Source organism: Thalia democratica, chromosome 1 (genome assembly GCF_965202585.1).
Source record: "Thalia democratica chromosome 1, ktThaDemo2.hap1.1, whole genome shotgun sequence".
Taxonomy (NCBI): Eukaryota; Metazoa; Chordata; class Thaliacea; order Salpida; family Salpidae; genus Thalia; species Thalia democratica.
The window spans coordinates 51,292,992-51,320,034 of record NC_139165.1 but is presented as its reverse complement, the minus strand read 5'-3'; the positions used below and the strand labels follow the sequence as shown (position 1 = coordinate 51,320,034).

The 27,043-nt window shown below is 24.2% G+C and overlaps 1 protein-coding gene across 4 annotated transcripts; it reads right to left on the bottom strand.

Annotated features, from left to right (window-relative positions):
* Window positions 1-952: 952 nt before the first annotated feature.
* Window positions 953-26,977, bottom strand: LOC145828482 (prominin-1-A-like). Of its 4 annotated transcripts, XM_082936240.1 has the most exons (23): window positions 26,881-26,977; window positions 26,618-26,729; window positions 24,799-24,872; window positions 24,533-24,741; window positions 24,151-24,335; window positions 23,428-23,517; window positions 22,987-23,210; window positions 20,886-21,021; window positions 17,372-17,531; window positions 16,365-16,511; window positions 15,303-15,429; window positions 14,531-14,640; window positions 13,937-14,086; window positions 13,291-13,378; window positions 12,017-12,112; window positions 11,668-11,805; window positions 11,042-11,185; window positions 8,586-8,675; window positions 8,346-8,449; window positions 6,000-6,035; window positions 4,471-4,506; window positions 3,370-3,411; window positions 953-1,771 (listed from the first exon to the last, which is right to left on the bottom strand). In XM_082936240.1, the coding sequence occupies exons 1-22, from the start codon at window positions 26,965-26,967 to the stop codon at window positions 3,375-3,377; spliced, it is 2,580 nt and encodes an 859-aa protein (XP_082792366.1). In that variant the 5' UTR covers window positions 26,968-26,977; the 3' UTR covers window positions 953-1,771; window positions 3,370-3,374. The 4 variants fall into 4 exon arrangements, with proteins under 4 accessions (XP_082792366.1, XP_082792373.1, XP_082792379.1 ...); XM_082936247.1 differs by lacking the exon at window positions 3,370-3,411; XM_082936253.1 differs by lacking the exon at window positions 4,471-4,506.
* Between the last annotated feature and the right edge of the window lie 66 nt (window positions 26,978-27,043).

Genomic DNA, 27,043 nt, shown 5'->3' with positions numbered 1-27,043 from the left:
GGGTCAAAATTAGTATTTAAGTCAAAATGATCTTGTTGTCTGATGATCGAAGTGATATGATAAACCTTTATGTTAACTCGAGCTTGTCTCATGGCGAACGAAAGCCCAGATTTAGGTGCTGTAGACTTTCGCCAAAGTAATCTTTAATGGTAAATGCTTAATAAATAAGTTGAAAAGAAATGTTCAGTACTTATTTGAATTTACTGTGATATGCCGTAAATCAATGTTAAAAGCGTTAAAGTTTATGTGTGTTTTTTAAATATATTCAATAGTTCCGTCTTGATTAAAAAATTTTCAAACAAAAATAAATTAGAGTTTTGCCGCCTTGTAATAAGATCTAATTTTGTAGTTTGGAAATTTGTTGGAAACTTAAAACTCCTCTGTAAGTCTTTTGATCTATTCTTTATCGTTTGTCAAGCAACCCAATAACTAATAATTACTTTGTAATACAAAACTTACAAAATTACTAATAAGTAATTGATGTAAGTATTTATAATTTAGTTTGTAATGTAGTAATATAGTTCGATTACAAAGTTATTAAGAGTTAAAACAATAACTATTATTTAGTTTGTTAATAACTTATAAATTGGATTTTAAGTTTGATTTTAAGGTCTATAACAAGTAATTATAAAGTAAATTGAGTTGGTCTGGTAGACGCAGCACCACCGAGCGGACATTATCTTTTTTTATAATTTAAAAAAAACGTTTACCTTATCGAGTTAACAATAAGTAAAAGTAATTAGTACCCACTAACTATCATGTTAGGAAATTCTATATTTATTGCTTATGTCGACCATAGTGAAGAATATGAATAAACAAAACACTTAATTAAAAATTTACATGAAGTCAGCAAAAACTATAAAGAACTTTAAAAAGTTATTTCAGTTTGAAATTGTGTACATAGTTTTTTTTTTAATTATAGCTAAATCTTAAACTAAACTTGTGTGTTAAAAAATAAAATTTTCTTAGTAAAACATATTAAACATAGAACATCAAAAAAAAATTATTTTAGAATTTTCTAAGAATTATAAACAAAAAGTCAAAATACTATGAAAATTGTGAAAGAAAATATAATAATTTGTTTTAGCATAGAACAAAATACGTTTAAAGGTTAAAAAAAAGAAATGGTTAAGGCTTTCTATAAATTAGAGGTTGAAGATGCTAAATCACACAGTTAAATTTTAATAATATAAAAAAGGCAAGTATGTTTATAGTATTGAACGTTATGCTTATAAAACCAGACTTTCTACTAATGCTGAAAATACTGGTTTTGTAAAAAAAGTGATTTAAAAAAAAGACAATGTTTTTGTACAATTTTCGTAATGGTTGGCAGTAAAAAACAACAACCAATTACCTGTGAAGTTAATTACAGAACTAACCAAGACGTTGCTAAATATAGTGTGTATAATGATGATTACAATTGTAATTACGAGACTAAAATAACTTTTTTTTTCTACTAATATGTACCTGATCGACTAAAAAATAATCTTCACAGTAAAAACAAAAATAGCGGTAAGAAAGGTGGCTTGTTGTCAAGTTGAAGAATGTATGAATTGGTGCAATAAAAAAATATAACACTTCAGGTGCGTCGTAAAACTCGTGTGTAATTGAACAAACACAGGCATTTGTTCAGAAAGAAGTCTTGAAATAAAAAAGCAATGCAAAAATAAGGCATCTGTATAGATTGTAGTGGGTGTTGTGATTTTTTGGCTCTTTCAGCAGCTGCATAAACTTACTTCAGTAATTTTCGCTTGGGTGTATCTTTGCAGACCTGTTGTTTGTTGAATTTATTGATTAAGCAAACCAGCAAAAAAAATTTAACTGTAGAACAAAACACGTGAAACAGTTAACACTTTAGGTTTGTACTATAAATTAAAAAGGTATTTTATTAATTTTTCAGAAACAAAGGCAAACCTTTAAGAATAAAAAATGTGTATATATATTTATCTATTTCAATAAAAGGTATCCAAAAATATGTTTTTGTAAATAATATATTTTTACAACTGTGTAATATTAATTAATATATGTCAGTTTTACAAAACTTTGAAATAAAATATTTAGTAAAATTTTTTATTTAACCATTTCATTAATTTTTAACTTATGATTTTGAATTAGGTCAACATAATAACTGTTTTTTTTCTGTAGAACTTTCTTACTTATTTAGCTTAATTAAAATATATAGAGTAATGAGTTTATAAAAGTCAATAGCTAAAAAAACCATACTATGTTTCAAGTCTAATCAGGCATTGCAACAACGACACAACACATGCAATTCTAAACAAAACTTTATTTCACACAATTTGCAAAAACTATTCTAAAGTAATACAATTTCATTTTTTGTGTTGGACAGTTTTAAATCAGTTTCAATTAAAATAATGCAAAATTAGTTTCATAAAACAAACAATAAAAATTCTAAATAATAACTTAGGTTTATAATTTTATTTTAAACGTATATAAAAACAAATTTTACAAAGACTTTATTAAATTAGTAAAAACAGGATTGCCAAATTTTTTTTGCAAATTTTCTCCAGTTTTTCAAAATTTCTTCCAGGTTTTTAAATTTACACGTTTTACGGTCTATTTTTAGTTTAGAATTAATTCAAACGTAGAATATTGTGTTAAATAGTATAACAACATTTAAATGATATTTAAAAGTTTCTTTAAATATGTTTTTAAATAAATAAAAAATTATGAGGAATAAATATTTTATCTTTACAATATATTTTTTGTGTCAAATCGAAATTTTATTACTTGATATGTAAATTTGTTTAAAATTGCAGGTTTTTTAGTGATTTTTGTTCAAAATTCTAGTTTTTTTCAAAATTTCTCAACTTCAAGGTTTTTTGGCAACCATGTCAAAAGCAAAAAAGAATTCTTGACTTAAGTCATTTACAACGAAATAAAAAAATTATAACATGCTAGTTAAAATTTTGAAACAATTCGTAAAAAAAACTCAATAATTCAAGGTTTTAAGTTATTGTACTTAAGATAAGCTGTTGTTTTACAAACAAAGATATTTTGAAAGACAATCGTTTGTTAAATAAAAATTAAAAGTTTTGAAGTTATTAAAAACTAAGGCAACAGCGATTAAGTTAAAACATCACTTACACTGAATAAAAATGATCTAACTTGTTTTGTAAAACAAAACTTGTATTATTGAGAAAACTTTTAGCAATTTATAAATTATAAATTTTATTTTTAATTTTAAACATCTGAAAAAAAACTTTTAAATAAGGTTAGTCCGAAATTTAAACTTTAGTTTTTAGACAACAATGTATTTTATTAAATTATGTTATAGTCCCCGTAAGTTTTCTACACACAAACAACTTTTTTTTCATGCATTAATTAGCTAGTTAAATCTGAGTTTACCTTTATTAGCAGTTGCGATGATAAAGTGAAGAATTGTAATCTCTAAATTAAATAATTCACAAAATTTTAAACAGTAATTACATAAAAAAAAACATGGCGACTAAAAAGTCAAATCTCTTTTACTAAAAATTAAACATTAATTTAAAACAAAAATTAATCACATATGCCATTATTAAACAGATTTTTTGAGCACCACATTACTTTGCTTTATCTCAACCTGAAAATATTTCTAAAACCTAGCGTAAAAACTTAATTTCTTTTTGTATAACAAACCTAAGACTCCTCCTTTTTTTCATCTAACTTTTCATTTTTATTTCCTGTGAACTCAACTGCACTGTTCCATAACTTTTCAAAAAATATTTCACTACTCTGTTCCACTAAAGCCTCATCTTCCCTTTAAAATATTAAGTTCCAAAATAAAAATGATAAAAAATTTAGTATAATTATAGTAAGGAAAATTAAAAAAGGCTAATTCTGTCAACTTGTCGTGAAAAAAATAAACTGAGTCATTTAATAGGCTGATCTAATAATTAAACTAACATAAATAATATTAAAAAAGTATGTATTAAATACCTAGTTAATTCTTGATCACTGTTTTCTATTGCTTTGTACAATGCATCAAAGGCATTATTGTCTGTCGGTAGCTTTTCTACACTATTTTCAACTTTTTCGTACGAGTTTTTCATACTTTCATCTATTATAGTTAAACTGGACTTTCTACCACTTTCTACTTTTTCTTCAATGGTGATAGTTTTATCTAACACACTTATCTTGTTTGGCTCTAAAACTGACTCTAATGACTTATCAGTGAGAGTTTCAGTACTTTTTATTCTGTTATTGCTTTTCACAGCTAGGCTGAACTTTTTTGATCTGTGGCGTTGTTTAATTAATTTTTGTTAGACTAAGACGAAATGTTAAAACGTTGTGCTTATTGATCGTGATATAGATCAGTTAGTCAGTGTGATTGCGTGTTATTGTCAGTTTTAGCTTAAAATTAAAATTTTGTAAGAAACTTCGTAACTTCGGTCATCAAACGTATTTATTAGTTTTAAAGCTTCAAAAGAATCAAATTATTTTTTTTTCAACTTATTATAAACTCACCTAGGGCGCATAGTCAATCTAGAAGTGCCTCTTGATCTACATTACAATTCCTCGTTAACTTTTTGATATAATTTAATTTATATTTTAAATTTTTTGAAAACTTTTGCTGCAAAAACACTTTACTTATCATAGTTTAGTTAAAATTTGTTCAAAGTTAGAAGAAAAGTAAGAAATAAAAGAAAAATGACAGAAAGTGCATATGTCTGTATAGCAAAGTAGATTTTTAAAAATGTAGAGTGTTTTAATGATTCACTAATTTAATACAAAAATGTGATTTTCTACTAGTAAACATTTAAACTTAAAATGTATATAAGTATTAAATAATTTTTTAATTCAAAAAATAGAAAACATTAACTTATTGAAAACTAAAACAACAACTCAAGTGAAGTAATAAAAGGAAATTATTATGAAAATGCTTGAAAGAAAACTAAAAAAAAACTAATGATAAAATCATTTTAGATTGAAAGTTATAAACTAAACCATTTTTTGATTTTATTAGAAAAGATAATCTTTCAGTTCTATTAACAAAACTATACTCTTTGTAAAAAGATAAAACTTAGCTTTTAAGTAACAGAAGAGTGACTAAATACAAAAATTTTATTACTAATTGTGAAAACTTATCTGTTATTACACTAGAAAAAAGCTTTTAAAAACTGAATTACTAAAAAATCAATACAGCATTCTACTAAGTTTATATAGAAAAACAAACCATAAATAAATCTCAAGTTGTTTTTGTAAAACTAGAACTTTTCTACTTTCATAAATAAAACAGTTTTTATATAAGTTTTCTGTCAATGTAATACAAACAACTTTTGACTAGTATAACTTTTTTTTAGTTTTGATTTTCTTATAAGCTTTTAACTGTCTTTAATCTCGAAACAAAACAATTCCACCGAATTTAAAACGTAAAACAACACCAAATAACTTCTATAAATCTTTGACTTTTTAAGAGCTCTATGTAAAACCTTATTCTTCATTTTCTGAAACTTCATCTGAGGAAATGACTTGGCTGTAATTATTTTAAATAATTGTACACCAAATATTTAAAATATCTTTTTTAAACGAAATAACTATAGAGAATAATAGAATAAAAAATTCAATATTTCAGCTTAACTAAAAAGGATCATATAAAATTTAAAAATATAAAATATCTAATAAAATAAGGAATAGCAAGTAAAGACAGTGAAACAAAGCCGTATTTTGAAAAGAAATTCATTTTTTTTAAATAAAAGTATAAGTAAAGTGTATTTGCAGTTAAAATTTTCCGAACTTCAAAAGTAAAATAAAATTGAAGATAACTTGACCAACTACGAGGATTAATAAGTTTACGGAAATATTATATTCAATATTTTGCTAAACAATTATTATGTTTAACTTTGCCGCTAAATTAACTTTTATAATTATGTTAGTAGCTAAAAATACTTTAAAGTACACCCGGAAGTAAAAAGTATTATTTAGTAACATAGTGAACTAAATATTCAATTTTATTGTTATTTATCGAAAAAAACTTAACATTGGACGTCACTTACTTAGCGGGATATTCGTCTAGTTCAAATTCCTCAGTTCTGAAATAGTTATAAATGTTATCTAAACTTTTTTCATTCGTCATAAAGCTTGTTTCATTTGAGTAACTACTTATTGGCAATATCATCCTATTATAATTAAAAAGTCAAAAAAAGTCAAAAAACTAGAAAATAACTTTAAAACTGTTAGAACAATAACTATGAACAAACTTAAGGCCATAGGGGGGGGTCCAACATTTTTTTTTATAAAAATTAACTTTGGCTTTTATATGAAAGCTTAAAGTACAAACTATAAGCCAGTTTTTATAGAATTCAAAAATATCATTTAACTTTTGAGATATTTAACTTTTTGTAAAAATTTTCCAGTATAAACGTATGGACCGTAAATTTTTCGGGGTTAATTTTCTCGGAAATTTTAAAATTCACTAAAAACCTATCTTCTCCTTCATTTTTTGACCTAGAGACTTCAAATTTTCAGGAAATGTTCCTTTTAATATTTTGAAGAATCTGAATGTTGGAATTTTTGAAGTTTTGAAAAATAAAAATTTTATCCACAAAAAACTAAAAAAAAGGGTATTTTTTTGACAATAATTTTTTTTTTTACTCAAAATTAAAAAAATTCCTACAATAGATCTCTTTAAAGTTTAATGATATACATTCTGTAAAAATTTGAGAAAGATTACTCAAAAAATGAAGGAGGAGATAGATTTTTAGTGAAATAGTCTTTTTTCGCATTTTTAGTTTTCGCCTTCCATAAGGAACCTATTGAACGCCCTTTCTTTGATTGCTTATATCTCAAAAGTTACTTTGAGTTTTTTTAAGCGGTTAAAAGTGTCTGATAGCTCAGATTAAATTCTATAAAATAAGATCAAGTTGTAAAAAACAAAGTGGACCCCCCCTATGGCCTTAATATTTTGTTATATTAAAAGTATTGCTTTTATAAGTTTTAACGAAACTAGCTTACAAGCTAGTACAAGTATAAATAATATAATAAGTCAATACAAAAAAAGTTCTTACTAAGATTATTACTTACAAAATGAGTTAGGTATAAAAACTTTAATGAGTTTTTATAGTGTCATCGTAAAAACCATTGTTTCATAACCAATTTTAAATGACTAATAAAAAATGTATACAGAATAAATAAACCAAAAGCATAAATTTATAAAAGTTCAAGAAGCGTTAGTGTTTAAATAAAATTATACATTTTAATTTTGTTTTGGGAAATTTCAAGCTAACGGAATTTCAAAAATTATATTTCAAAATTTAAGTCGTGATAGTTCATTTTAATAAAAATATACTTTTGCTTTGAAATAAAATCAGTTCTAGATTAATTAAATTTAAGAGTAAAATGTTTTTCTATTATACTTGAAAATAACATTTTTACTGGATTTTAAATTAAAAAATTCAATAAAAGTTTGCAAAATTTGATAACTAAGGACATGGAGGGTAAGAGCACAAGTTTTTTACAAGTTGACCTTATTTTGAAGATCTTTTACTCAGATAGAATTTGCTTTGTACCTTTTATTTTATAATTCAGATTAGTTTTAGAGATATAAGAATACAAAGTCGGTGAGTTCAACAGGATCCTTATGCAAAGATCAAAAAGAAAATGCAAAAAAAAAAAAAACTTCATTTAAAGTAAATCTTCTCCCACAGCTTTTAAGCAATCGTTGTCAAACTTTCTCAGTATAATATTTAAAAAATAATAAACACATTTATTGTAAGATTGTTTTTATAACTTTGGCCATAGTATGCTTACTTTTAAATTGATAAAAAGTGTTACAATACGATTCTTTTTTATGATGCAATGATCAGTTCATATAATATTTGAGTTAATTACTTTAAAAATTGAAGGAAAAGATATATTTTAAGAAAATTAAAAAAAAAAATCCGTGAAAATCAATTACGAAAATATTGTTTCCTTAAGTTTGTATAAGAAACTTTTTACTATACTGACAATATGTTTTTTATTATTAATTATTCTCTAAATTATAATAATTATTAATTATTATTATTTAATAACAAAACTAAATATATAATTAATCTCCTTAAGACTACTTAAGTTGAGAACTTTCTATTGTTTGATTTAAAGCAAACTAAAATATAATGACAATATCTCAAAAATTAATTAAAATTTCTATCATGTATTTTTATCACTTGAGCTTTTCAAATGAGGGTTAATGTTAATATTTGTAAAAAAATTGTGGAACTTCTATGACTTTAACAACTTAGTTTTTTTTATTGAACAACATACAGTAACAAAACTTTTTTTTCATTGACATTTGAAGAACACAAGTTTATAAAAATCACATTTGATTGAAGTAAAAATTAATAATATTTATACAAGCTTACACTTTCTGAGCTTGTCTCCTATACCACTTTGCAAGTTTCATTGCAATTACTGCAGTAGGTATCATGAGAAACGCTGCCCAGCCGAGTGAAAACCACAATCCATTCTAAATCGTTAAATATTTCACTGAATATTGTAACTATAAGTTAAATGGTTGTAATTTGTTGTTACAGAGCAAAGCTTATGATAATAATTTCTATCAAATTGCTACTTTTAGTTAAAAGAATATAAAAACAACATACCATCATATTTATTATGTATAGGCATCCAACTCCAACAAGTCCAGTGTACAAATTAAATACAGGTGAGCACCCTCCAAACTCATTTTCGACCTATTTAAATACTTTAACTAACTTTTTGATATGATACTTAAGACCAGTGTTTCCCAAAGTGCACCTATGCACAGTAGGTTTTGGGTGAACTGCGTTAAAGCACAGTTAGTTGCACTAACTGGTTGGTTAAATTATATAAAATTAAATATAACATTTAATTTACATATATGCATTACATTTTGTTATTTTTTAGTTAGAAATAAAACTTATTCAAAGTTTAACTTTTTTGGTAAAATTAAATGTTTAGTTCACGTAACGACTAATTTGGTAATTTTTATACAAATTATCATATTTCCTAGAATTATTTAACTGTTTACTGTATTTTCAAGAATGTATATAACTTATATTAATCAAATCATTATTTTAAGTATTACCTACCCTACAGGAAAGTTAAATAACGAAAAAATTATAACATAAGTATTTTGTCATATAAAACTCAAAACAAATATCGATTTAAAACAAATAACAGATTAAAAAAGTTTTCTATTTTACTTTTTTAGATATAGACCTAGTTTGAAGTTTTTATATGACTTGGTATTGCTTAAAAAAGATTGAATTAATTAAACTGAAGTGTTTTAAGCTTTAACCTAGAATTTATGAGGAACTCATAATTAATTTCATTGTTATGTATATTTTTTTAAACTTTGTTGATCTATAAGTCGACCTTCATAAAATTAATATAAGTTGATTAAAAACTTTTTAAACAAGGTTTTGAGAAAATGCAATGACTTTTGTTAGTTTCAAGTGTTGCACAAAAACTTTCTATTTTATAAATAATTCATTATATAAAAATAAAACTCTTCACCCAAAACATCAATTAATATTGTTCTTTTAAAATTATAAAGAATAAAATAACTGTTCAAAATATAGTTTTAATTGTTTGCTAAAAAAAGATCCTAGTGAAGTAACTTCACTGGAATAAAATAAAAACAAATTATACAGTAATCTTCCAAGGGTAGAATAAAGGAAGATTACTGTATAATTTGTTTTTATAAAGAATAAAATATGTATATTGACCAGCATTATTTAAACATTTTGTCTACTTTTGAAGTTCATTTTTGTTAAACTTTCGAACTTGTTAACTAATGATGAGTAAATGTAATACTAACTAGTCGTTCCTTACTACAGGGCGGCCAAACACTTTTGGCAAATTTACTCCAGGTTTTCAAAATTTCTTCTAGGTTTTCAGAGTTTCTTCCAGGTTTTTGAAAGTTTTTTTTGATCATTCTTTGTAGTAAATTAATCTTAAGTTAAAAAAGGAGTTTTTTGATAGACTGAAACTACTTAAATGATACAGTATTACTATTATTAGTACTGGCATCTTCAAGTTGTTGATACTCATAACCTCTTTAAAGGTATTTATTGCTTTAACAAACATAACTTCTGTTAAACATGAAACGTATTTCAATTTTTAACTTAATATATTTTGTTAATTTACAGTTTTTTGCTCAAGTAATAGAATTGATTAAAAATAAAAAAAGAAAGCCTAAAGTGTATAGATTACATAAAGCTAAAAAATGAAACCAACTAAAAAAAGGTAACAAAAACACTTAATAAAAAAATCTTATAACCACACAGAGATATCAGATTAATTATATTTACAATAACTTTTATGCTTTTATCATAGTCAAATCCAAACTATTAACTATAATTAATCAAAACATTAAACCGCAACTAATGACTTATAACTTATTCTATAAAGTTAAGATTCATTAAAGCTGCTATAAATACGTTGGGCAAAAAACATTGCATCAGACACTTTTATTTAGCTCTGCTCTTATTTAGCTCTTGATCTTAGTTTTCTCTTAATGTAAACTCTTATGTAAACTCTGTATCAGTCAGAAATAGGTTGTTGTTGACTGACTTTACAGAACATTCAATACAATGGAAATGCAAGTAAAAAAAAGTTTCATTAATAAGATCTATAATTTAATTAATAATTTATCAATTATTAATTAAAAACTGGTATACACTTTTTTTAAGTCAAATTTCTATTTTTATTAGACCAAAAATGTGAAAAAACAAAAATTTGAAAAAAAATCCAGGTTTTTTTACGATTTTTGTACGAAGTTCTAGGTTTTTTTAGCCAAAATTGTCAAATTCTAGGTTTTTCCAGTTTTCCAGGTTTTTTGGGCTGTTACTAGGTGTGGGCCTTTTATAGTGATAAATAAACTTAACAAGTTTAGAGTATAATAAAATACTAGAGATAAATTTAAACAAACACTATAATTACTTTTAGATACTAAACAAACTATTATGTAATTATTTTCAACACATTGTTTTAATACTACACTAACTATTTAAGCTAAATAATTGTTTTTAAGTATAAAAATTTCTTTATGAATATCATGTAGTAGATTAAAAACCTGATAAAAAGCCCAGTCTACATATCCTTTCACTAAACCAATTATATAGTTTGCAAATTTATCAGCCTCTGTTCGAATTAGTGAAGCATTTTGAATTTCCTTGTTTAATTCATCCAAATTTACTTTTATATCATCGACAAGTTTCTAAATATATTTACAATAAAAATATTTACAAGTGTTTTAGATTAAGTCTTGTATAATTATTCGATGCAGTTTAGTGGTCGTAAACAAATATACAAAAAATAAAAGAGTCAATTGCACGGATATTTTAAAGTTTATCTGTTTTTTTTTAATCATTCTAACTTTGATAGCTAATCGTAAGTGAGCCTAAAAAGTTCTTTTTGTAATAAAATTAGCTGTTAAGAAAATAGTAGTGACAAGTATTGTTAATTTAAAAACAAGATAAGAAACTAAAACATTCGTACACTATTTTTACATTAAAGGCTTTCTAGACTTGAATTTAAATATACAAAAACAAACTAAAAAACACAGATATTTTAATTTTTTATTTTCTACGATTTCCAATCAGGAAGTAATTCTTTATTCAGTAAGTTTTATTTTCAAATACGTACAAAAAACTTATAACAAATAAATAATAACTATACAAAAGTTTGAAAGCAACTCACAGTCACATTATTATCCAATTTTTTTAAATCGTTTGCAACATCTTCTAAACCTTTAATGTCTGACTCGATAGCTGGAATATTGTTATCTCTTATATCCTCCACGCTACTTTTCCATCCATCTATTTTATCAGCAAAAGCCTGGAAGTTTTTAATTTAAAAGATATCATAAAAGATTAATAACCGATTACTTTTTTGATTGCAAATGAAAATCTTATTTATAAGCCTAAGGTTTTTTTTGCACTTTTTTGTTATTTAAAATAATGTAATAAATAAGATAAATCTTCTAAATACTAAGTTAAACTAAGCATAACCCAGAAATCAGATTATAAATCAGAAGTATTTGACTTACACTCGCAGCAGGGGCAGTCGAACGTATTTCTGACGACTTTTCACCCAAAAAATTCGTGAATCTTGTGAGATTGACAGTTTTCAATCCTTTATTAGCCTTTTAAAATTTATATAAACTAAATTGTTATAATATCTACAAACCTTAACTTTTACAAGTTTGTTATGAACTTTATGAATTTTAATTAAACATTTTGTTTTTTTTATAAATGACCTGAAGCTATAAATAACTACTTTATATATAACTATTTTTAATAAAGTAAAACTAATCTTTGATGTTTCTAACAACTGTTTGATGGCTTTCGCAGCAATTATCAAAGCAAAACCAAGTTAACTTAGCAAAAAAAGTTATAAATTCACACAAACAAACAAGTTTAGTTTGGTCTGTTTCAAAATTCTATTGTACAAGTGTTAAGTTGTATGTGTTTGTTTGCGTTTATTCTTATTTTAAGTTTCTTTGTTTCTTTCAAAATTAATGTTGGTTGTTTAGGACTGAACTAAAACGTTTGAAAAAATCAAGCAGCATATCACACGTCATACCTGCATCACACACTTAATCTAAAAAAATAAATTTTGGAGAATTTTAGGAACAATTGGTAAAGATTCAGAAGCAGACAACCGTTTTGACGTCATAGCTCAAAGCAAGGTCTTTTTTTACTTTAAAAGTACATTCAATTGTTTTAAAAAACAAGTTTTAAATTAGTAGAGATTAGTTTAAGATTATTAAATTTACTAGAAACAGTTACAACTATGTCTAACTGTTATCAACTAATATGGCTTCGTATATTAAACACAATAGCTTTAAAAAGGTAGGCAATGTAAATAAATACACAAAACACATTAAAAAATGTAACTTTTATTGTATTTATATAAGCTGATACCTCCTTAGAATTAAAAAATATTAATATAGCTTTTTTTTTTCTAGCTTTTTATTATCCTGGTCTTAAAAAATTCGGAAGTGCAACTTATTAAACATGAAACTTATTAAACATTTATTATTAACATGTTTGGTTAAATAACATTTGATACATTAAATCTATAAATTTAAACTATACTTTTAGAAATAAACTACTTTAATTTTATTTAAGTAATCGATGAAAAAATCTTCAAATTGAAAATAGGCAACGATCAGAAAACAAAAATACTTGCAAAATTTACAAATTAAAACAAATAAGTTACAAACAGTTGCTTTAACATCATTCTTTGATTTACTAAAAAGTATTATTGTGCGATAAAATAGGAAATAATTTAAGTTATAATTTTGTTAAAAGTATTTACCTCTTCAAAAGCCTCATCTAAATCAACATCTTTTAAACCCGTATCTTTAAAATCGTCAATTCGGTCTTCAACATCCTTAGGAAAAACGCTGTAAATTAAATACAGATTTATGAGATACCTAAATTTATCTAAATTCAATATTACAACTATTTGTTCAAGTTCATTAAAATAGCTTTTAAACAAAGAATATATGTAATAACTAATTGTGGTTAAATCAACAGCAAACTATTTAATAACGAATTATAACTACTATATTTTTAACTCCAACAAACTTTAAATGATAGTTTAACCAAACTTTTACGATGTACTTAATAGTTAATCAAGTGAATATAAAAAAAATATTAAGTTTAATAAAATGTTACAACATTATTCATTCTTTAAAGCAATTTTTTTTTCCAAAAATTTTACAAAACTTTTTTAAACAGAGGTTACAAGTAGATTCTATATTTAAAGCTTTTACCTTAATACCTACTATTTATATTAATACAAGTCACAAACTTACGTAGACTTAATTGACTTTTAACTACACAAAATTTAAAAAAGTGAAAATATTTAATTATACCTTTAGTATAAACAAATATCAATACTTTTTGAAATTAAGAGATATTTGCACATTATTTATTAAAACTAATTGTTAACTACAAACTCGATATCTATGGTGTCTGGGATCGCCTTTTCAACTTGATTACGTATTTCAGTAAATACTTGTGAAACTTCCTTCTTTAAGTAAGTTGTATTGTAGTTAGTGCTGTTCAAACGTAGTGATTCGTACAAGGATTTATCACTTTCGCAAGACCTTTTAAGAATATGATTAAAAATATAAGTAGAAAATTTAATAATAATATATATTAATAACATGTGAAAAGATTCAAACGAAATAAGCTTGGTAAAATATAATTACAAGTTTTTCGAGTTCTATAATTTATTAGATCCGAAACGTTTCTAAAGTTAGGAATCAAATAGAATTATGTTATCAAGATAGCACAGCAAAAAGTCATAGGTTTATATATGAAGTTGTAGTAAGTTGAAGTATTTGAAAACTTTATATTCCAAATTTTTATCATATTAAGATTTTATAAAATTTGAAAGAGAAATTTTTTCAACTTCGTTCATATTTAGCAATTACTTCACTACAAGAGTTTATACTATTTTAAAAGTCTGCAACTCTAAAAGATGGAACTGTTCAAAAACTTAAAAACAATTTGTTATAAAGAAAATTTATACATGCTATCGAACTAACGTAAGTAAATGCTCAAAATTAAGTTCAATATCTTTGACTTTGACATAATCAGCGAGCCCATACTTTTCAAGAGGCGACGTCGAATTATTTTCCGTTGGTGTTTGCAACCACTAAAATTTTAAGGTTTTTAAATAAACTAAACTATATTTATAAGTTCTAATTATATTTAAATTATTTTTTTATTTATGTACAATGTAATTTAATGTACAATTTGTGACCTAATAAAAATTATAAATAATGAGTAATACACGAGCATCAACAACAGTGTCCGAGACAACCCACAACCGGTTTTGTCAGGACGTTCCCGGGCACTGTTGTTGATGGTAGTGGTGTATAGTTCATTATTTATCATTGATGGTGCGAAGCATCTCAACTTTGTTGATGATGGCCGTAATAAATACTGGTTAATTAAAATTAGTAATCTAATCAAATTTTTATAATTAAATACTTTGTAGCTTTATCAGCTTTTTAACATTGAAACAATAAGTTCAACATAAAAAACTTTTTTATTAAATTTAATCTAACTGATTTTTTAACATCATGTTTACAACCAGTTTTAATTCATGTAAATAAAAAGTATAGATGCGCTATCTTCACGGTAAAAAAACATAAACGTTTTAATAAAAAACTATGTCTATGTTAGCTTTTTTTTGGTGAATAAAACTGTTTACCAATTAATGTTGTAAACTTTTATAATAAACTAACCATTACTGATATGATAAAAAATAAAACCAAGTGCTAGTTCATTAAAAATTTAATGATAAAAACATACCGTAAATAATTCATAAGGTCGAGCTACTGGTTGACAAATGTATCTTTCACCGTGACCACCAACAGCAAAAAATATGATGACAAGTATCATAATCACCCACGCAAAAATAAACGAAAAAAATGTTCCACTGCAACATTATTAAGTAAGTCATTAAAAAAGCAGGGTTTTTTGAAAATTTTTTGGTAAAAAATTTGTGCTGAGATCTAATACTTTAAAAAGTTGAAAATTAAATAATATGCATATGAAATTTTTACAACAAAAAGCGAATAAAAGATAAGCGTGGGGCTGCTCAGCAACTTAAGTTTAAATAATAAATTAACTTTCTTGAAAGCTAAAAAGAGTTAGATAAATTTAATATTAAATTATTTATATAGTTTTATTAGGTAAGTTCTATTGATTTTACAAGATATCCATCGTATTTCAAAAGAAAAATAGATACTTTTTTATAAAGTTGAGTATAAATACTTTAAATACGTCAAATTAAGGTCATTGCAAAAAAATTGAAAAGCTGTCTAATTTATACCTCTTTAGAAAACCTAATTAAGGATCTTGAACAGGAGAAAGCAATAATATGAAATGAACATATGCTAAGCAAATAATTTAAACTTAAGTTTTTTTGTTTTTTTAATTGCTTTAAATTTAGAACGTAAATCTAAAAAAGCTCAAATAAACTATTTTTAGTAGTTATTAGTTTGGAGCAAAGTTATATTTTTTGCACAAAACACGCCCTAGAAAAACTCAAAATTACTTCATAATGTTTGTTGTGTAATTGGTTATTCCTGTACTGTACATTTGAGTGATAATTTCTAATTCATTGGAATCATTAAAACTGATGATTGTAGCAATAAGCTACATGAAACATTTGTTTTATAGTTTTTGAAATTCGCATTTCTAAACAAAGTTTTTTAAAGTCCATCCAGCGGCTCAGTTAAAATTGATTCAGTTTGATAAATTTAATTCAATTTGTTTTACGTAAATGTCTAAGTATAAACAACATAGAATCAACTAATATTGGTGTGGACATATCGATTTAAATTTTTAAATATAATGTCAGAAACTTACAATATCATAAAAACTCCTCCTAAACTAGACATAAAACTTCTATCTTCAACGACTGGGTTGAAATAAACTGTACCTAGTATTGTTCCAAGAAAGTAAAAAACAAGAGATATAAGTATCATAGATGCCAATATCATACATGCATACACTCTGTAACAAAATAGAGAATCAATGTTTAGTATGTACTAAGAAGAAAATAACTATATATTCAAATTTAATTATACTAAAACTGTATAAGAAATAACAGAATACAAGGTCAAACTTGTTTAAAGTAGCAAAAAAAAACACAAATGCATTATAAAACTTATTTGTGGGCTGATGCTCAATCAAGTAAACCATTAACTTTAATATTAAAAAAATAAAAACTAGAGAAACTACTTTATTGAAAACTTACAAAAAAAAGTTTTACTATACTGTGTTTAAAGAGTTTACTTTAGGTGTATACACCATTATTTTTAACATTAAACAGATAAAAACAAAAGTAAACTACTTTACAGAAAACTTACAAACAAAAGTTTTACTATACTGTATTTAAAGAGTTTTCCTTGATACTTACATAATACTGCTAAACTTATATTTTAAAAATTAACTATCTTACAATTCTTATTTATTATTGATTAAACAGTTTTGACAAAACAAAAAACAATTTTTAGTACAAAAACTTTTTTAAACTTCTATCAAACTTAAATTAATTTTTATATCTATTACATTAGTTGTTTATAGTAAGTATTACACATACACATTACTACAAATAATTCAATTATCGTAACCGTCAAAGCTTTAATAGATATAAATTAAAGTAAATGTTTGTATTTTGATTTATAAAGATAACTTGTTGTACCAAAAATACAACTTTGTGCAATCAAAGTCTCTTTTTTATTTGGAATATATTAATCTATAATAATTTTTAACAAAAAGTTATTACTAAAAACGAACTGGGTTGTTTAAAGGAGACTTTTTAGTTAAAATTACTTGTTTATCTAAATAGAACTTTAAAAAGTTTAACATACTGATAATGATTGTATTGTAGCATAGCTTCGGTGCCATTTCTAATTGTTCCCTTAAAGGATCTTATACTAGAAGTAATACTTTTAGTATAATTAGCAGTAATCAAATCTTTTATTTGTCCTATGGTATCATTCGTTACTTTAAACAGTTCATCTTCTATATCTGTTACAAATTTTAGACATATAAATTTCTTTATTAGTTATGTAAAGTTATAAAAAGCAGACATAATTTTAATTGAAGTACAATGGATTTCAAGAAAATTTTACAATCTATTAATTAAAGTGTAATATAAATTTCATACTACTAATTCAAACAATAAAAACTGCAAATGTGCAACATGCTTATGTGTAATTGCAAATTCGTTTCATTAAAAACTATACATAGACTTTGTAAATTCCAAGTATATTCTGAAGAAAACAAAAATAAATAAATTAAAAAGTAAATGTGCTAAATGGGTGAGTGGTTATCGGTACGCCCCATTGGTTTTCTAATGCCACCAACATTATAATTACATGTGTCAAATTTCTACTACAAGGCTTCGGTTATTTTTAGCTTTGTTCTTGAGCTGTTCCGCTTTTAATGATGCTCAGTCAAAATAATTCTATGAATCATTGCTGACATTTTTTGCTGCTAAATTTAATGTATGTTGCGTCATGTGGGAGAACAATTTTATTACGTCAGTAATATACTTTGAAATTATTTAGCGTTTTATTTATAGAGCGTAGTACAAAATAACATTCAATTTTAAATAAAACTCGTTAAAGTTTTACTTGAAAACCATTAAATTTGTTAAAAACTAAAATTACAGTTCGTCATATGAGCATAACATAGATATCTGCAGTAAATTGTTGATGATTTTTAGAGTTGTCTGTAGTTGACAATACCTTACTCGATTATGATTATTTTATAACAAAATTCATAATTTTTGTGTAAACCTTTTTAAGTGAAATTAATTCATAAACTAATTTATACTTGAAAATTATTTCCTGAAAATCATTAAAACTTGGTAAATTTAAAAAACTTAAAACTAGTGAACTTAGTTTTGCTCAGACGGATTTTTAAATTAACTATACGATATAAATTCAAAAACTATTTTTATAGGAATTTACTAATACTTTATACAACAATCTTTGTACTTAAGATATTAAACAAAATTTAAACAGATCTAAAATATATTAAACGACTATCACAAACAAAATAAATATAAATCAATATACTTTGTGTGAAGTGTAAGATATATTTTATGCACAGTTTAAATAACACAGTCTGAGAGTACTATTATCAATTGTTAATGAACAAACCTAGCAGATAACTTTATAATAACATTGTAAAAAATACAGTTGTTTAAAGTATTGTTTTTAAAGTTATGGATACTATTTAGTTATATTATTGTTTTTGAAAGGTTTTATTAAAATGTACAATACTGTAATCATAGTTGGTTGTAATTTTCACTTTTTCAAATAATAAAGTGTAATCAAGACCATACAAAATTCCAGCTTGTTTTTGATAAGTCGATCTTACTTTGTAGATTTTTTTATCAGTCATCAGACACTTTCTGCTTAAATATTTCAAAAGTAACATTGGAGTTGGCTAGGATCAAAGCCGGTGAGTTTAGTAGATTCTTTAAGTAAGCAGCAAAACTGATAAAGCAGAAAAGAATAGTTCACTAAAAAAAATAATTCCTCTTACATTTTTTACCTTAACTTCTTTCACTTACAGTTAGTCCGTTACTAGTATTTGAATGTTTCTACAGAGAAAATTTATTTAATGAAAAAATATTTGTCTACAGTAACCTATCGGATCTTTACGCACTCGTGACGTTACGCACTCTCGTTTAGTTACGCATTTCAGAATTATATAAAATTCAGAAAATATTTTTTTTTTTAACATTGCACAAATACGTTTAATGTATATTTTTAAATTAAAATACGTTTTTGAATGCTAACGCACCTCTCTTTATCTTTAGACTTTGTAAATTTATGTTCCTTGACTAATTGATAAACATTTAGTTAAACCTCAGTATATCAGAAATTTTGTTAACAATAAGAGATTAAATCAAAATTCTGAAATAAACATGACAGTGTTTAATAATGAAAGTATAATGAAATAATTAGAGTTTAAAACACAAAGAAATAATACAGCAGTCTTGCCCTATATATTAATAAACACCATTTTATAATTGTAAAGAAATGCTTAATTATAAATTTAATTTGCTAAGTAGAATAGAATATAAATGTTACATATAAATAAAGATTAAGATAATTTCCACTTATTATTAAAATAGTTAAATTATTTCTACTCGTATTATTATTATTTTAGAGAAATTCAAACTCTTTTTTTAATATATGTATAGTTCGATCTGTTGTTTTCATATTTGTAAATGAAAGTGCCCAGTCTACTTTTAACTAGAAGCAATATTAAAAAACACCCATTATAGTGAGTATATTTGGTACCTCTCGTTTCTTTACGACCTCTCATATCTTTACGCACTTTTTCTGTGGACACAATGTGCGTAAATAAGCGAGAGGTTACTGTATTCAAAGAACTTTTTTTCAACTTAAATACTAGCAATCTTTTAAGCAAATTAAATAATAATTTTATGAAAAGTTTAGGTTTTTAGCTCAGTAAATAAATAATAAAACAAAAAGAGATTTGTAGTAAAATTTTAAATTTATAAAGAAATTGTAGTCTAAACGTTAAGATCAGATTTTTTTACAAAATAGCTATATTATAAGTTACTTGAAAAATTTTTACTCTGTAACAATTGACATTATACTTTAAGCTTTCATATTATAGCTAATGTATTTTTAATAGTACCTTGATAACCTATGGCCTTAGCAATAATCAATTATACAGTTAGTGGTTAAAACTAAAAACAAATATTTTTTTGTTGATTTCTAGTTTATACCAAGTAAAAATATGTACATACTTAAAACAAACAACTAAATTAATGCTACCGCTTAACAAACGTGGTTATAGCTAATTGGTTAGAACTTTAAAATTTCTATTTTAGCTATCAAAAATAAGTTAAATGGATTTTGCACTTTCTTCATTTGAGTACTCTTTAAAAAATTTTTATAAATTCATAAGAACTTTATAAACAATCGCAAGTTATATAAATAATTATACTTTTTATACTATTAATCAAAAACGTATTTTTTTTAGTTTTATCATATCTCAATTCTGTGAAAATAACTATAAAAACATTGGGAAAGTTAAAAAGTAATTTTTCTGAGACTTGATCTATCCTTTAAATGTGCTATATTTTATCAAATGTAAAATATTGTTACTATACTAACCAAGTAATGGAGAATATCTTAAGTAGTTCAGCAAAACTATATTAAACTTATTTTATAATGACAAAAAATTGCTATTACAAGTACACTTATTCTGTCTAAGTAGTGTGAGTAATATTGCACTTCACAAACTTCTTATGTTAGACCATGAACTAAGTCTTATATAAATAATATAAATAAAGTTTAAAGTTTTATAAACAAGCTTTGACATTTAGAAAACCTTTTCTTGCATCTTTTGAGCTATCTTCAATTATTTGAGGAATGCTTTTTATCTCTTCTTCAACTTTATCTATTTCCTTTCCAATCTTTATGTCGTTTAACTTCTCAATAGAACTTTTAATGTCATTCGTATTCAGCTGAAAATTAAGTCTTTTATCAAATCGTAAAGAATCTTTAACAAACCAATTTTAACTTTAAGTAAATTCAATTTTAAGAATTAACAACATGTACTTCTACCTCAGTACATTTTATAGGTATATGATTTTATAAACTAATATTCAAAAACAAAGGACTAAAACTTTTTGTTAATCAAATAAAATATTCTAAAATATTTTAGTAAAAATTTTTTATAAGCTATGAAAAACAAATTACAGTTAAATTAACATCAAATTGATAAAATTTATTAAAAGATGTACTATATAAGATACAGTATATAAATGTTTAAATAGATTTTCAACTTTTTTTTTGAGTATAAAGATCCATACCTGTACAACTTAATAAAAAACATCAAGGTCAAAAACTAATTAAAACTATAAAAGAGTATACTGATTTGTCTACTCTGAGTAAATCAAACAGTTAATTTGAAGTGTTCAAACTCAAAGTAGGTTCACCCTTTATAAAAATTCTAATAATTTGTTTAAATAACCGTTTACATAATTGTAACTGAAATATGCAAGATCTTACAACAAGTATATAAGTTTCATTTATACAAAATTGTAGAAGTTTTAAGTATGCTTAAGTTGAACTATTTAAACTTAGAAGTGAGAAAAAATAACATCAAAAAATTAAACTCATAAACAAAAAATTATCTGAGATTTATAAAAAACATCGAAACTAGCCTGCGTCAGCTTAAGTTTTTCTAAAAAGTCCAAACTAGCCTGATTGTCAGGCAACCCTGATTTTTCTTAAACACATTAATACTATCTTTTTTGTATGAGTTGCTTATAAATATGTTTTAGCTCTTCCTAAATTGTCTACATGCATCATTATTTGAGTGTAGAATAACTTTGACAAAAGATTAAATAAATTACAATTACAGTGTGTTTTAATTAGTGATCTGCTAAATCTACAAACTAGGATTCGGTCGGATCCAAATTTGTTTTAAATCAAAATTTTATAAATTACTCTTTATTGCATATTACTTTGTTCTAGCTACTAATTAAATTAGATAAATACTTTTTGGCTTATTGATTTACAATCTAATGAACTTGGTTATAGAACATAGAAAAAATTTATTAAGGTTAATTATCTGCTTTCTACTTTACGTAATTAAAGAAAAGATTTGTTAATGTTTGTAAATTTATTCAGTATAGTTTTTCATAAACTGTTTGTAATATTATATAATACTGTGAAATTGCTTGTGTTTGATGGTTTGCTTAGTAGAGCCTTGTGTTTTGTAGGGACTTATAGTTATAACTTTAGTATAATATTTTTAACTAAAAACTTTTATTTCCAAAAATAAAAACTAATCATGCTCTTTTTAATCAATTAAACTCAGATCCAGCTGGATTCGGTCTGTCACTAGTTTTAATAACTGATGGCTGTTACAATGTATAAGTAGGTTAAAAACTAAAAGTTTTTTATTAAATTTTAATAATACTAGTTATGAAAAACATTGAAAGACACAAAACAGAAAGACTTAAGTAACTTAAACAATTTACAAAACAATGAAAAATTTTAAATGTGGCAAAAAAAAAAGATGGACTTTTATAAAGCCACGAAGAGAAGTATAAACTGACTTATTAAAAGCTTAAATTTGTTTTAAAACTGCTTACTATTTTTCATGTAAGTCATCTGAATTTTAACTAAGTCAATAAAAGCTGTACTACCTAAAAACAAAATACTTTGTTAACCAAATATTGAGAGTTTATCTTAGTTACTACAACTTTAAAAATAACATTATTTTTATTTTTATTAAGACATAACATATTTAGCAACAAAAAATAGAGTAGTTATTAATAGTAAGATAGAAACTGAGCCTCTGTTCTTTTTTTTTTCAATTAAACATGCCAACTTTTATTTTCACAGATTTAAAAAAAATTAAATTAAATACAGTAAAGGAAGTAGATAAATAGGTATCTGGTTAATAATTGTAGTCTTACTTTAGTAGCATCATAATCTAAATTTAAATCTGCATTTAATTGATTTTTAATTTCATCGCAAGTAGACTTTATAGGTTCTGAGTTACAAGCACTTTCTTCATCTATTTCCGAAGTAATTTTATCTGTTAAACCTTGAGTTTCTTGTTTTAGATTATTCATATCCCTTGTAAGATTCGATAAAGTTCCATTTGCATTAGAAGCAATATCCTTTGTTTTATTTAGAACTGTTAAAAGTAAATTAGGTTTAAATGCTTTCAAAAAAATACGAAGTCAGGACAAGTTTAAGCAAAGTTTTATTTATAAAACTTAAAATTACTTTTAAGAATCTATCATAATACTGAAAAAATTATAATATAAATTTTAAACATTAGTAGTTTATAAAATAAAACAATGAATAGTTCAATTTAAAAAATCTTTTTCAAACTATTCAACAAAACTAACTTCCTTCAATTTCTTCAAGATTACCTAAAGTTGGTTGGGCAATTTTTAATGCATCATCTAACAAACTTTTTCCAATTGTTTCATTTAGATCTGTTATTTATCAGCAAATAGTATATATCAGAACTTAAAATTACCTCAATTATATTATTATTTAACAGTTGATTTAGTTTTTGTTACTAAGTAAAAAAAGTAAATTATAAGGTAAATTAGTATTTTTAACTTTATGCTTATTAAAAAATAACAGAAATAACAAGAACAATAATTTTGTAAGTTTACTGAAAGCATTTTAAAGTACAAAAAATACTATTATTATCCATTGCACTATCATATTGGTTAGTTTTTAATAACTTGAGCTTATTAAGAAAACAACAAGCTTCAGTAAAATTTAGATTTTGTTAATACATAAGTTAATAAATATAAACAATATAAACTTCTATTTTTGAATTAGTGTTATTTTTAAAGAATGTGAAAAAAAATTAGTCAAAAACTAAACAAATAAAATAAGTTAAGTAAAGGAAACCATAATAATTTGAACACTTGGATTTTTGTTACAATAAAATTCTAGTTTTTTCCTAATTGTAATAAATTTGATTAAACCCAAATTTGTAGTTAAAAAAAAAACATGTTACTTTATCTTAATTCTCACTTAAAACTTTACATTACACCACTCAAAAAAAACATACAAATTTTAAATAAAAATTAAACCATTTCAATTTAACTTACTATCGACAATGTCCAAAATATCTGTTGTTAGCACACCTAATTGATCTGTCTGGAACTCTAGTTGCTTAGGTAAGTTTTCAACATAAATAGCTAAATTTTCTATTCTAGGATCCGTTTGTGTGGGTACATTTGTTAGTGTATCAGTAATCCAGCCACTTGTTAAATAAATAAACATACATGGCAAACTGAAAAAAATGGTTACATAAAAGATCCACACAATTAAGTTTCAATTACATCAAAACTTATAAATATACTTTTACTAATCATATTAAATAAAGATAATTAAAAATAGGTTTTACCATCAAAGCAGTTACATAAAAAATATGTACTACTACATTACTTTTATAAAAAACAACTGGAGTATGTAATATTAAATACTTACAATGTCAAAATAATGAAAACAATCATCATGTATGTCAGCCATACTCTTTTTTGGCTGTAAGCTCGCTCCCTAGACTGGCCATATCTTCCTCCGCATTTGCTACAGCAACATCTACATAAAAAAGTCATCATTCCTCCAAGTATTACTAGGATAATAAACAAAACTCCAAAGACTAAACAACCGATTAATCCTTTTTGAAAAACCAGTATCTGGAAAAAAAAATATTAAACTTTATTTTAAACTGATTTGAAATCAGTTAAAATTACTTGTCGCCATTCAGTTAGAAGATAGTTTAGTACGCTGTTATCCAAAACACTGTCCAGAATTTTTTCAAACAGATCTAAAAATAATATAAGTATTTAACAAAATACTTAATTTATTAAAACTGTACTAAAACTTTTCATACTAAGTAAAAAAAACAGTTGATGATTATAAATAATCAAAAACAAAGCAATTCTGTTAGTAGATAACTATATAAAAAAATTATCAAAATAACATATATTATATGTTTTGGTTTTAAGAAAACAAATAGAGATATCTCAACTACTGGAAGAGAAATAATAAATTTATTCTTTCAAGAATTTATTTTACAAACTAAGTTTTGGTCAAAGACCTCGTCAGTGCTTAAATAAATCTAAAAAGATATGTGACAGTCATAAAAAATAGCATTTAAGCAATTAAATTAAATAATTAATTAAATAATTAGGCAAATAAATGTTATTCTAATTTAATCGTTTAAATGCTATTTTCCATGACTGTCACATTTTTAGATTTATTTGAGCACTGAGGAGGTCTTTGACCAAAACTTAGTTTGTAAAATAAATTCTTGAAAGAATAAATTCAAAATAACATATATAATGAAAATTGAGCTACTTTTAAAGCTTAAAAAATGGGTGAATGTAACTTTCTTTATCAAAAAAACATACTAATTACTAGTATATATTTAATTTTAACTACTAACATTTTTACTTAAAATTTAAACCATTATAAAATAAAAATCAGTATTTAAACTAAAAAAAAAAATAATAACATAATACTGATTAGAATAGCACTGTTAGTAAAAATTGGAGCATAACATTTAAGTAAACACTCTTTAAAATAAGAAATCAACTTAAAAGCCTTAACATATAAAGAGCATTAAAGAGGTTTTGTTTTAACTTTTATATATTTCCACAACATAACATACAAAACATATCATAACAGCATAGGGGGTCCACCTTGATTTTTACAAAGTAATCTTATTTATAGAGTTTTATATGAGCTATCAGACATTTTTTACCACTTAAAAAAACTCAAATTAGTTTTTGAGATATAAGCGATCAAATTTGGTGACCTCAATAGATTCTTAATGGAAGGCACATATCAAAAACGCAATAAAAGACTATTTCATTAAAAATCTATCTTCTCCTTCATTTTTTGAGTAATCTTCTAATTTTCACAGAAAGTCCATTATTAAATTTTAAAACTATTTAAAGCAAGATTTTTTTGATTTTTATTAATTTTTTTTTTATCTAAAATAAATTTGGTGACCTCAATAGATTCTTAATGGAAGGCACATATCAAAAACGCAATAAAAGACTATTTCATTAAAAATCTATCTTCTCCTTCATTTTTTGAGTAATCTTCTAATTTTCACAGAAAGTCCATTATTAAATTTTAAAACTATTTAAAGCAAGATTTTTTTGATTTTTATTAATTTTTTTTTATCTAAAATAATTTTATTTTATTATTTTTAGAATTGCAACATTAAAATTATTTTAAAATGTAAAAGAAACTTTTCCTGAAAGTTTGAAGTCTCTAGCTCAAAAAATGAAGAAAAACATAGATTTATAGTGATTTTTTAAATTTCCCAAAAAATTGATCCCAAAAAAGTTTTCGGTCAATACATTTGTATCAGAAACTTATTACAAAAGTTAAATAAGATATTCTAGTTCTATAAAAACTGGCTTGTATTTAGTACTTAAAACTTTCATATAAGAGCAAATGCTATTTTTAGTAAAAAAAATGTTGGACCATTTCTATGCCCATAATACATTCTATACAATTTAATCCTTTTTATAATTACAAGCCACAAGGCATTGAAACCTGTAAAGTCCTTGAAGTTAACAAACACCATGTTAACAAATCCTCTTGCCATACTGAAAAGGCCTGATAAAGCTCCTAAAGGAAATTCACTAGGAAGTTCTTTGTACTGTGGCTAAAATATTTTTATGTTAAGACTTATTGCTTAAAAGCAATTATAACATAACAAAAAAAATAGTTATTTTTTATTACGCAATTACAATTTTGAATGTCAAAAAAATTTGTTTTAGTAACATATGTAACAAATAAACTTTTTCTTTAATAACCTGAGGCAATTCTCCATATGAATTGTTTACTGCATTTGTATACTTAGTATTTAATAAAACACATGTTACCAGAAATAAAAGTTTCATGGTTACAGTAATATCTGTGATAATAAAATAATTAATGATATTGTAATTTGATTTAAATTAAAAAATAGTAAGTTCT